Below are 12,182 nucleotides of genomic sequence, written 5' to 3'. Positions count from 1 at the left end.
CCTCCCTATAATCAGATTTATTTGCAGTGACATCATGATCGGCATTGGTGGTCATTTTATATTTCCAACTACAGGCAACCGCTGCCGTCTCCTGTCAGGCTCGGACATTCCTTGATGTAGCAGGTACGTGTATGACCTCGAAAAGATTTTAAGAAGAATTTTCTATGCTCGAGCTTCCTAACAGTGTGCCCTTTTTGTTTTTTATTTTCCTACTTATAACCGGGAACAGACATCGGTGTGGAAGGAATTTGAATCCTGCCTCAACGGGTGGAGTGCAGTCATCACGTGGGTGCTCCCCGCTCAGTGATCAGGTATGAAGAAGGGGCAAGGGAGATTCTCCAGTGTGAACTAACACCAGACGCATAGCATAACATTACGCCCATAACGGACCTGCGTGCTTCAATGCATTGATACCGCTGACGATGGGAAACTTTGTACTTGCACACCTGGAGCACTCGCTGCAAATGCAGCACAACTGCATACCCACGAATTGCTCCTTCAAGCTTTGTGTACCCCATCAAAACCATCATGTTGAGATATTTACTCAGCTAGTCTGCTTAGCAAGGACTACGCATCATCCTACCTATGCTCTTTACGCGGCCATTCATGCGGTGTACCAAAGACTTGAGTGGCGTTATGCAGGATAGCTTGGACGTGCAGTAACCTGTATCCATTAGCCCTGCAATTTAGGCGCGAAATCTGTGTCGCGAAGCGCGGGCTCTAAATAAAATCTCGCACTCCAAAACTTTAATGCATGTCTCTGCGCTAAAATCGTTCCTGACTGAACAACTTGCAAATCGCGGAAGTCTGATCTGAAGCTAGAAAAAGCGCTTCGAGTATCACGATGCCGTCAGTTCTTGTAGCACAGTAGTTATCGCTTTCATAAGGAAGGCTTCTCAGCTAACTTCGTGATGATTGTGTATTTTTATGGCACAAGGGCATCTGGGGCCAAAGAGCACCATGGCACAAGGGGTTTTCGTAGTCTTAATGCAGGGTCGAAGACACATTACTCAAGCATTTCACCCTAAAGAAGCTGGGCTCCCGGCTAGGCGAAAGCTTGTACCCATTGAATCCCCCGATGGGTACCAGACGGCACTGGATATCGAATCCCGCACATTCTGCATTCGACGCGTATTCTCCGCTACTACTGCTGCGGCATCTGAGCTGTCTTCGTTTAACAGCACACCATGCACCCCACTGCAAATCGGTAGAGAATTGGGCACCTTGGCACCATCCGAATTTGGCACTGCCATGGTCTTAAATGTGCATTTACAGTGGAGCTTCACGTCAGTTTATGTAGCATAAGTTTTCAATGCCAGTTTATGTGTAGTGCACTCATACCGTGCAGTTATTCTGACGCAGCGCGTGAAGGGACAGCTGTGAAATTTGAGCTTTGTCTCGGCTGCCTGCTTGTAGAGGTCTCAGCGAACAGCAAACTGTGGGCTTCGCGAAGCCTGCTGTCCTGGCGGTGGTCACTTCAAACTGAGCTCTTTGTACACGTCTGTGCAGTGGTACTTGTTACGTGACAAAAGCCTTTGCTACCCCACTTGTACTGACGCAATGCCATGCACATCTTTGATGCATGGCTAGAGGGACGCCTGGGAAGCGTACGCAGGAATCCCACAGAGGAGAGTTCCTTGCAGCCGATGTCTGAATTCTAGAGGCTCGTCTACTGTGCGATGAAGGTGCACGTTAAAGAACCCCAGGGGGTCGAAATTCCCAAAGCCCTTCACTACGGCGTCCCTCATAGCACGAGTCGCTTTGGCACAAGAACTTTGTTCGTTGGTGGTTGGTCTCGCATGCCTGTTCTCTTTCACAGCGGTGAAATGCAGAGGCAAAAGCCATAAAGCTTAAAAAGGGGGGAAGGGCGGAGCTAAAAGCACCATCTCTTTCTTATCATTCAACATTTGGGTTGTAATACACAAGATATAATGCAAGAAGCTGAAAGCTCCTGTCGATGAACACTTACACATGCATAAGCAGCATCACACAGCCAAAAGGACAAAAAAAAACAATTCAAACTGGAAAATAAACAGTGATTTTCTGAAAGTGTGGAATGAAGATGATTGTTTAATGTGTATTAGGGATAAAATTTTTGCAACGCGCTTTTCAGCCCGTGGAAAATTTTAAGGAAGTGCGGGATCAACTGCTGGGCAAGGAATTATTGCATGTGAATTTATTTTGTCAGGAACATTGTCCAGCTGATGGCTCTTAAACAGGGTTACCCAGTTGACCTTCAAAACTTTGGAAAGAAATATGCCAGTTCAATAGAAAGAATCATGATGGTGGGGAGGATGGAAGACAGCGAACACGAGCTTGAAGGGCTGTGTGTGTCCATACGTGGGGAGCTGCTGCAGGTGTCATGGTATGACTAGTTGGGCTGAGATGAATAAACTAGAACATAACTTAGAATTGAGGCCAAACGAAATGCCAGGGAGCGAAAGGGCGAAAGGAGGACGGGGGGTACGAAAGCAAAGGGTTTCCCTTCGCTAATAGCAATGGCAGGCCAGTCAAACTGGAAATCTGGAACATAAGTCGCGCCAGCCAGAGGAAAGCGAAAACAGGTTCTCGCACATGCTCAGCGCAATTAAGAAATAGTTATATGCTGATATATAGAGACTTATATGCATATTTAAGCACATATGATATTGGTAACTCTGACGCTGGCCTCCGTAATTTGAAGGTTCCTTGTAGTCACCGTTCCAGTTTACGACTAAAAGTCAGCGCTAGTATTCAGCCATGTCACCACAACCTGCACTCCGTGTCCGTGGCAGGTGGCAGCCTGCCCACCTTGTAAACAAACTGCCCACCTTTGCAGGATACATTTAAGTTAATGAATGGTCGCAAGAGGTTTCATTGTCGCAAGCCCCATCGGTGGCTGTTTTAAACAGCCGCTTGCTGGGCCGGTGACGCGTCGTTTAACCGCTGCACTGCTGCACCACTGCGCCAGAAGTGGTGTGAGCACTTCCGGCCATCTATTAATGTAGAGAGAAACCTGACTAGTTCTTAATGTATGAGCCCCGTAAACGTCATCGCATCATACCTTTAAGGCCGAGCTTAAGTGTGCCTTACAGCTTCTTTTTTGCTTTTCTGGGGCGCTCTGATTATGAAACCTACATGAATTCACTGTGAAAGTTCAATCGTCTTCATGATGGTATTGATTACGATTACAAGTTTTGATACCACTGTTGTCTCCAAATGGGTCAGCAGTGAATTAGGTGCATATATTAGCGGCTGGCTAGAAAGTGGCATAAGAGAATGGCTGTCTACACAGTAAGCATAGCTGAGGTAATTGTCTGTGGGAAAGTACCGACGCAATTTCTTCTCTATAATCAGTAAGGACGTTTTAATGTTTTCAATTGTAGTGCTATGAACTGAGTCTGGAAATGTTTTCATGCCGGGGACGTGACCCTAACACAGCTATGTCACCACGTCATGACACAGCCACTTTAGTGTGTAAACATCGGAAGCATAAAAACTTGTCAGTGTCGCCGCGAGAGAAACTTTCGGTCCACATTCTTTTCATCAGTTACTTTCCGCCAACACCGATTGAGTTACAAACTACAGCTAGCAAAAAAAAAGTTGACCAAAGAATCTTCAGGTAGTTCTAACTTCCTTCCCACCTGGCATTACCGATCCCAAATAGTCCTCCATTTGGAGCTCCGCGAGTGCCTCGGTTTTCTGTTTGACCTACAAATTTAAAACGTAGGGCACAGTGCGTTCTCATGAAAAAATAAACCATGCAATGAATGATGCATATTGGTTTTCGTTTCAAGACAGCATCCGTTCACAAAAAGAACGAAAGCCCGGCGCGAAATTAATCTTAAGAATCCTAATTTCGCTGAGTTTTGCATGCTATGTGGCACTCTTGGGGCATATAGAATGAACCCTGTTTTGCCTTTTACCCGACTGAGGGTCGGTTCTTTTTTCGTGGTTGCATTCTCCCCAAAGTGTCTAGGGTGGCGAAAAAAATTAAGGAAGGAAGGAAGAAATATGAAACCAAGTATTTCACTTGATTAGGAATAATGCGTGAATAACGTGAGCAAAATAGCTGTGTAGTGCATATTCGGACAAAGAGAAAGAGACGTCATAGCTGCTCTTGCCACTGTCATGCGCTACAATTGAAATAAATGGAGAATTTTGATATCAGGGGGAGCAGCCCACGTGCCGTTATGAAAGGTTGGTCTTAGATCCTATACTTTGTTAGCCGTAGCTTTCATGTTAAAAAAAGACTGCACGAAAAGTAGAGCCAAGTGCTGCTCCGTTTTACTTTCCTGTCCTGTGCTTCCTGCGGCCACCTTGTCTCCGCAAACTATTGAACCTCATCCGCCCACCAGACGCCCTGAATCTTGCTGATATGCTCGCTTTCTCTTCAAATCTGGTGCCTTGTCTCCGGAGACCATCGGTTACCTTGTTTTCCCGTTACATGCCTGCGTGGTTCGACATGGGCGACATAGAGCGGGCATCATTCAGCACAGGCTAATGTCCTTGACAAGAAATTTTGAATGGATGCCGAAGTGAACAGGAAATATCAAGGCAATCTTCGTCGCGGTGTCTGTAAAGATGTTATGGTGGTCTCAACGTATATTTTGTTTATGTTTTAATCTGCAGTTTTCTTCCTTGTTGGCACCCTTTGCCTCTGCTTTCGCTCGATGAGTGTGGCTCCTTCTCGTCATGCACATTAGCCTCCGCTGTTTTTGTTGACTCTGCAATGAGTTTCTGCTCAGTACAGCCATTAATCATTGCACTTTATATATGTGTGCCTTGCTGCTTTCTGCGCAGTCAGTGTCCACTAGTTGAAGCTGGTAACCTGAACACCACAAACTAATTGTGAACTACTCCACTTTGCTTCAGCACATCGGACCTGTGGTTCAGCCGTCACCTTGTGTGATCTGAGCTTCAAGCCCTTTTCCGATCCTCGTGGCTGCCAGAGAGCCGGTAAGTTCACGAGCCAACAGCTTTCTTCCCGGCAGAGCTTTTCACTAGCCCAATGGAATACTGTCAGATGAGAAGTTACCTTGCCTCTACCTGACGTGAGATCTTGAGATTCGGAGGAAGCATAACATCGTATGCACACAGGGGTCTTTTGTCCCAAAAGGAGTATCAAACATGGTGGTGATATTCCTTAACAGGTCTATGGGCAGCTGGTAGATTCAAACATTTTTTACCAATCCAAGGGTGGTGTTACAACTACAAGAGAAGTTCTTCAGCACATTGCACGCGTTGAGAAAGCTTGACACTAAAATCGAGAGGGTTCCAGGGTGTCTTATAGGCTCTCTTTCCCAGGCGCCTTTTAAATGAAAATCAACTAACCGAATGTGGGTAGAATAACTAAGGTTCATATGTAATGTACATATAGGGATACTAGGTATTTTAAATTTAATTTAGTGAGCACGTTGTTAGAGCCTGCTGTAGAAGAAATTGCAAGGTCAACACGCGCTTCGTTGGACATAGCGCATTGAAAGTCGAAAAAAAAGCTCTCACAGAACCGTTGCCAATCTATCACTCCAGATTCAACAATAACTGTTAAGATATTTTAACGCCGAAGCATTCGATCGCGAACTCCCGTTCACTATTAAAGCCATCTTCCGTCCGCCCGTCCAGGTCCCCAAAAAGGCAGCTCACGTCACTAAATAAGTGCAATTGCCACCTTCCTACCGTGCCGCTGCGGATCTGTTCATTGGGCGAGAGACCGACAGCCGCCTGAAGAAATATCTGTGCAAAAAGCCTTACAAGAGCTTGGGATACACGGGATGTGTCTGATAAGCTCCTCCGAGGTGGATGTGTTTGTAATAGCTACGTGCCATGGCAGTGTCGCATTGCTTAACCGCTGCTCGGCTCTGCATTTCGCTGTAGCCTAATCATGCCTCCACGGTGGCTCAGTTATGGTGCTCGGCTGTTGACCTTAAGGACGCGGGTTTAGTCCCTGCCGAGGCGGTCACACTTCGACGAAGGAGGAACGCTAGAGGCCCGTATATTGGGCGGTCTCGGTGCACGTTAAAGAACCCCAGGTGGTTGAAATTTCCGGAGCCCTCCCCTACGGCGTCCCTCATAGTGTGAGTCCTTTTGGGACTTTACTCCCATAAGACTAAAACGATACCGTAGCTCTTAACTACGGTGTGCTTCATAGTCCATGTTTCTTTTTGGCAAGTTAATTTCTACAATTTACAATTCAAATTGCAATTCTATTTTTCAGTGTCTCTTTTGTTGAACCACCTTTCCCTTCAACTTTAATGACAAAAATAGCAGCGCGTCACGAGCATATAGCTATTAATTAATTTGAGACTACTTTCACTTGCAGTCACTGCTGCTACGCCATTGGTGCAATGATGCTCCTTCAACTTCCATGGAGCACAGCACGAGTAACATGTCCAGCATCGGGGCCTGCCAAGAAAGAGCCTCAGAGTAAATTCCACCTCTCTGGCATCAATGGTCGCGATTCTGGCGCAGTGACCGAGGCGAGGTGGCGAGTAACCGAGACGACCGACTCCAAGCTTAAAATGCGCTTGTGCATACATTCTTGCTTCTCTTTGAGAGGGGGCAGCCGAAAACTTTTGGCATAGGCGGCTTATAGCAGGCAGCATCCAGCGCAGGGTAATCACCTTGTCAATAAATTTTGAGTGACGGAATAATAGGTGGATGCCGAAGTGAAGAGGAAATATCAAGGCGATTTTTGTCGCGGTGTCTCTAAATATGCTACGGTGGTCGCAGCGTATCTTTTAGGTTATAATGTTTAGTTTTCTTCCTTGTAGGGACCTTTTGCCTCTGCCTTCGCTCGACGAGTGTGGCTCCTTCTCGCCATGTCCATTAGCCTCCACTGTTTCTGTCGACTCTGCAATGAATTTCCCCTTAGTTCAGCCCTTAATCATTGCACTCTATAAGTGTGCCTTCCTGCTGTCTGCATGCGCTGTCCATGTCCACTAGTTTAAGCTAATATCCTGAACACCATAAACAAACTAACCCTGAACTACTCCACTGTGCTTCAGGACTTCAGGACCTGTGCTACAGCCTTCGGCTTGACTGTTCTGAGCTTCAAGCCCTGCTCCGATCCTCGCTGCTGCCAGAGAGCCGGTAAGTTCTCGAGCCAATAGCTTTCTTCCCGGCAGAGCTTTTCACTAGCCCAATGGAATACTGTCAGATGAGAAGTTACCTTGCATCTACCTGACGTGAGATCTTGAGATTCGGAGGAAGCATAACATCGTATGCACACAGGAGTCTTTTGTCCCAAAAGGAGTATAAAACATGGTGGTGATATTTCTTAACAGGTTTTTGGGCTGCTGGTAGATTCAAACAATTTTTTACCCATCCAAGGGTGGCGTTGTAACTACGAGGGTAGTTCTTGAGCACATTGCATGCGTTGAGAAAGCTTGACACTAAAATCGAGAGGGTTCTAGGGTGTCTCATAGGCTCTCTTTCCCGGGCGCCTTTTAAGTTAAAACCAAATAATTGAATGTGCATAGAATAACTAAGGTTCATGTGAAATGTACATATATGTATAGTATTTATTTTAAACTTAACATAGTGAGCACGTTGCTATAGCTTGCTGTCGAAGTAATTGGAAGGTGAACACGCACTTCGTTGTGCATAGCGCATTGAAAGTTGAAAAAAAGCACTCACAGAACAGTAACCATTATGTCACTCTAGAATCAACTATAACTGTACAGATATTTTAACGCTGTAGCATTCTATCTCCCGTTCACTATTAAAGCCATCTTCCGTCTGCCCGTCCAGGTCCTCAAAAATGCAGCTCACATCACTAAATAAACGCGATTGCCACCTTCCCACCGTGTCGCTGCGGATCAGTTCATTGGGCGAGAGAACGACAGCTGCCTGGATAACTATCGTCTGTATATGTATATGTATATGGCGGCTTGTCTTGAGCCTGTTGAGCTGCAGGATGACACGCGCTCATGTGTAGAGTGTCCGTGTGAAGGAAAGGATGATTGGCACGACTGCTTGCAGGAACAGCTTGTGTTAACCTCCTCGCGGCACCGTATCGTGTTTCCATCGCAGGTTCTTGCAGAGCACAGTAGAAAAAAGTACAAGCGCAAGCCCAGCCATTTTTGGTGCAAAATTTTGAAAATTGCTGAATTATAACTTACGTTTAACAGTAATATTGAATACAGTGGTTAATTCTTCTGATAAGTAGCAAAAACTTTATTTTAATGTGTTTCCATCTGTAGCATTTAACAGTTAAGACTGCCATTGAAAATCAAATGGGGAACGCTTTTGACGATAGCAAAATTGTTATTAGCAAAAAACAATTTGAAGACTGCCGTCGGGTGATCTGTAAATATAATAATTGTATAGTGAAATCATACATTATATGAATAAACTTGCGTTGACAAGTGGTTTCCTGCTCAAGAATGCTTTTGTCTAGAATTGCGGGGTATGGGAAAGCGTTGGCGTCAATATATAAGATTTTTCTTTTGTTTTTTTTTGGTGCACCCTGCTTACGAAAAGTGCAGGAATACTCCCTCTACATTCAATCGGGGTAATAGTGGTACTAATTAATATTAAACGATTCTAAAGTGCTGTTGTCGCGAGATTAGTAGACAGTGAGGTAGGCGTGCTTATGAGTGGTAGTTTACAAACAGGTATACCACAATGGCTGCCTACACAGTGAGCATAGTCGAGGTGATTGTCTTTGGGAAAGTACGACCGCATTTCTGCATTTCGCATTTCTGTATGTTGTCTGTTGTTGTGCTGATAACTTAGTCTGAAAATTTGTGTTTATGCCGGGAACGTCACATTAGTGAAAGACATGAGAGCGCAAAATGGCAACACGGACGAGTAAGGCAATAGGACGTGCGCGGCACTTTCAACAGAATTTATTCAAGGAAGAGCATTTATATAACCTCTGCCCTTATCCATGCTCTTAATCGCAGTTGATAAACATTCAACTTTCACAGAGATGCATCAAGAAACAGCATTTCATTGTGGCAAAGAATAACTGGCGTGTCACTAATGCAATAACCACCTCGCTTCATGATACAGAAGGCTTCCACGAGCTCAGGTTCTGTCTTATCTCGGCTCTTAAAGAACACTTTGCAGTCCTATAGTTGAGGCTTGCAGACTGTACGCCTCTGTTTCGAGCAGGCTTGGCAGTGGTCTGGCAGATGGGCACCTTTCTTGTTTAATGAATTCTTGTGTTCAAGCAAGCGCTCATTAATACACCTTGCGGTTTGTCCAACGTACACCTTGCCGCATGTAAGCGGCAACTCGTATACCACACATTTCTTGCAACCAACATGTGGCGTTCGGTGTCTCATGGCGCACTCTTGAACTTTTTTCCTGCCAATGCGTGAACATATTCCGGCGAGTTTTCGCGGTGCTGAAAATACCACGTCGGCCCCGTATTTATTGGCCACCTCCTTGAGGTTGTGAGAGGTATGATGCACGTGAAGTACGACTTCTGGCCTTGCCAGCTTTTTTTCTTGAGTTTGGTTGTTTTCCTTGTTACCCTTCAGCTTTTTCAACAAGGTCTGATTGACACTGCTTTTGCTGTCATGAGTAAATTTTACGCATTGACCACTTTAATGTTTTTATTTTCTTTGACACTGCTTTTGCTGAGAGACGTTTTAAAGCTATGTTCATCGTTCACCTCATGGATCATCATTCCTTATGTCTTTGTCATTTTCTTTTGTTTCATGATTATTGTACTAAAGGGTTCTATATCAATTTTACATGTGATGCTATCTGGTGGCACACTTGGCGGCGGGCTGCTCACATGAACAGTGCGTGTCTTTGCCTGTTAATCTTGTGATTGCCCAGCGTGAAAATAAATGTATTTGCCCTCTACGAAAATAAACTAGTTGGAAGCTGCGCTTGGTGCTTGTCATGTGTGTTCCTTTGTTATGTCCCGTCTTCTTCGCGCGAGTACGCACCCGTTCAAAGGTGAACCTAACTCGCCTGAACACATAGCCCAAATTTCACTTCGGCACGTTAAATTGCACGTATTACTATTTAATTTGCAATTTTAATTTTCAGTGCCCTTTTTGTGGTAAACCCCGCTTACTCCTTGAATCTCATGACAAAAATCATAGCCTGAGTTAATGGTTAGTAAGCGTGTCGCGAGCATAGATCTACTAACAAGAGACCACCATTTTTGCTCTTGCAGTCACCGCTGCTACGCTATCGGTGCATCGATGCCTGGTCAATATCCACGGAGCCCAGCACGAATAACATGTCCGCTATCGAGGCCTGCCAAGAAAGAGCCGCAGTGCCAGACAACCTTCGCGATTGCAGCGTCCGTGGTTCTGGCGATGGCACCGATCTGAATTGTAAGTAACCGATGACCTACTCCAGGCAGTATACGGCTATTTGCACATTATCGCTTCGTTTTGGGAGCAGGGCAGCTCGATAGATTGTAGATAGGCGACATATAGCGGCAGCACCGAACGCAGGCTAATATGCATGACAAGAAAGGGTTAGTAAACAGAACCTGGGCACAATGAAGGAGTGCTTGCGCGGGAAGGGCCTCTAATGCTATTGCACTGCAGTCTTGAAGGTACGCTAGCATCATGTTGTGGTGAAGAAAAAAGTGTCCATGACCGTGAAGTGATGCACAAAGAGGACCCCAATGTGCTGAACGGCCCCATTAGCGCTCTCACGTGATGCCCTTAAAGCGACGCTTAAAAGATTTCAATGGGCATTGGTGTTGCCATGTCTGTTCCTTATGGTTTAATGATTTTGAATGCCCTGTACTTCTATTCACATGCTTATTATTTCGTGCATAACATCGTTTTGAAACGTTGCAGCTATTTTTGTTGTTAACTGTGTACTATGTCGATGTCTACTGATGTAGTTCCCCCTCTGCCATGGCCCCTACCATGGGGCTAACAGTATTGTAAAAAAAAGAACTGAAATGGCTACAACAAAAGCAGCTGCACTGTGCTATGGTTTCTTCATTCTTTTCATTATTGTTTTTGACAGCACAAAAGTACGTCCATATTGTCGCTGAAGAGCGTACTCATCAGCTTCACGTCTCGTGCAACGCTGGTACTGTGAAATACTAAGTTAGTATCATTGGCTTTGCTGCATTGCAAACAAGTTGCAGGTCAAAGTGTCGCATCATTGGACCATCCGTGACGATATTTCTAAAGTGTGCTTGCCATGGACTCACTCCTACTATCCGGCTGGACACAGTAGGCACTTAGCCTATACGTAGGCATTCAGCCGTAGAAAGATCGCAAGTCTGTCGGCTTTTATTTGCTGATCAATTTATCCCTTTGGAACTTCTACTGAGTCCATATTTACAGTGTCTTGGATTCATTCATCAGACCTGGCTGGGGAAGAGGTAGCTCAACGTAGGTAATAGGCATCTCAGCAAAAGGTGCGTCCGGGCTTTCGGAGTAACGAAGAAAATTCTGAGAGCAGGCCCCGGAATAATCTCTGTCGTTGTGGCTCGTGTTACAAAACCAAAAATATGTGGAACGCAGGCATTTTCTATCCTTTGTCATAATCTGTCCCCGGTAATCTCCATGTCATTGTCATCTGCAGGTGGCTGCTACTGTATTCAGCCAGGCTCATTATTCCTCGCCACACAAGGTACGTCGATAATCCCAAACAGCACAGGTAATTGGCACATTATTTGAAATGCCTGGTTTCACTGTGATCTTTTTGTTGGCCCGGCCTCTGCCAATAATTTCTAATATTGTGCCGATATTGTCTGTGGTGTTGAGGATAGTCCAAGAAACACCCACTGCATTCCGTTTACGGAAACCACATTCTACGAACTATTTAGAGAACCACCGTCAGTATTCTCTGCGCTGTTTGTACGACATATCAATGTAATACGCTCTTCGCAGGAAGAACTCGGCGCCTTGGATGTGGAGCATGAGCACAACCTGAGGGCTTCAGGCATCGCCTCGTCCGCTCTGAACTTCAGGAGGTGTCCCGCTTCCTGCCTTTTCCAGCGAGTCGGTGAGACGACTTTTTTGAAGCGACAAGCTTCACTACGCTAAGTAAAGCAGTCGTCTCGTGGACCGGAGAATGACCTTCAGCCCAACAACGTAAGCCGCGTATGACCATACGTGGCGTATGACCATACACGTATAATTTGGAATTCGTGTAGAATTTGTGTAGTGTGATGTTGCAGAACAGATTGGGCGATCACATGGAAAACATGAGGAGAGCACATGAATTTTTGTATCCTTCTCCATATCATATGTCGGCCCTAC

At 45.4% G+C, this 12,182-nt stretch overlaps 1 protein-coding gene across 1 annotated transcript; it reads left to right on the top strand.

Moving 5' to 3' along the window:
• Positions 1–242: 242 nt before the first annotated feature.
• Positions 243–11,542, top strand: LOC144100580 (uncharacterized). The gene is made up of 6 exons (XM_077633477.1): positions 243–311; positions 4,855–4,938; positions 6,302–6,405; positions 6,987–7,071; positions 10,121–10,283; positions 11,503–11,542. Exons 3-5 carry the CDS (start codon positions 6,327–6,329, stop codon positions 10,278–10,280), a joined length of 324 nt encoding a protein of 107 aa, XP_077489603.1. The 5' UTR covers positions 243–311; positions 4,855–4,938; positions 6,302–6,326; the 3' UTR covers positions 10,281–10,283; positions 11,503–11,542.
• The last annotated feature ends 640 nt before the right edge of the window (positions 11,543–12,182 follow it).

Source organism: Amblyomma americanum, chromosome 8 (genome assembly GCF_052857255.1).
Source record: "Amblyomma americanum isolate KBUSLIRL-KWMA chromosome 8, ASM5285725v1, whole genome shotgun sequence".
Lineage (NCBI taxonomy): Eukaryota > Metazoa > Arthropoda > Arachnida > Ixodida > Ixodidae > Amblyomma > Amblyomma americanum.
Note: the sequence above shows the minus strand (reverse complement) of the source record. Positions and strands in the feature narration are given on the sequence as shown.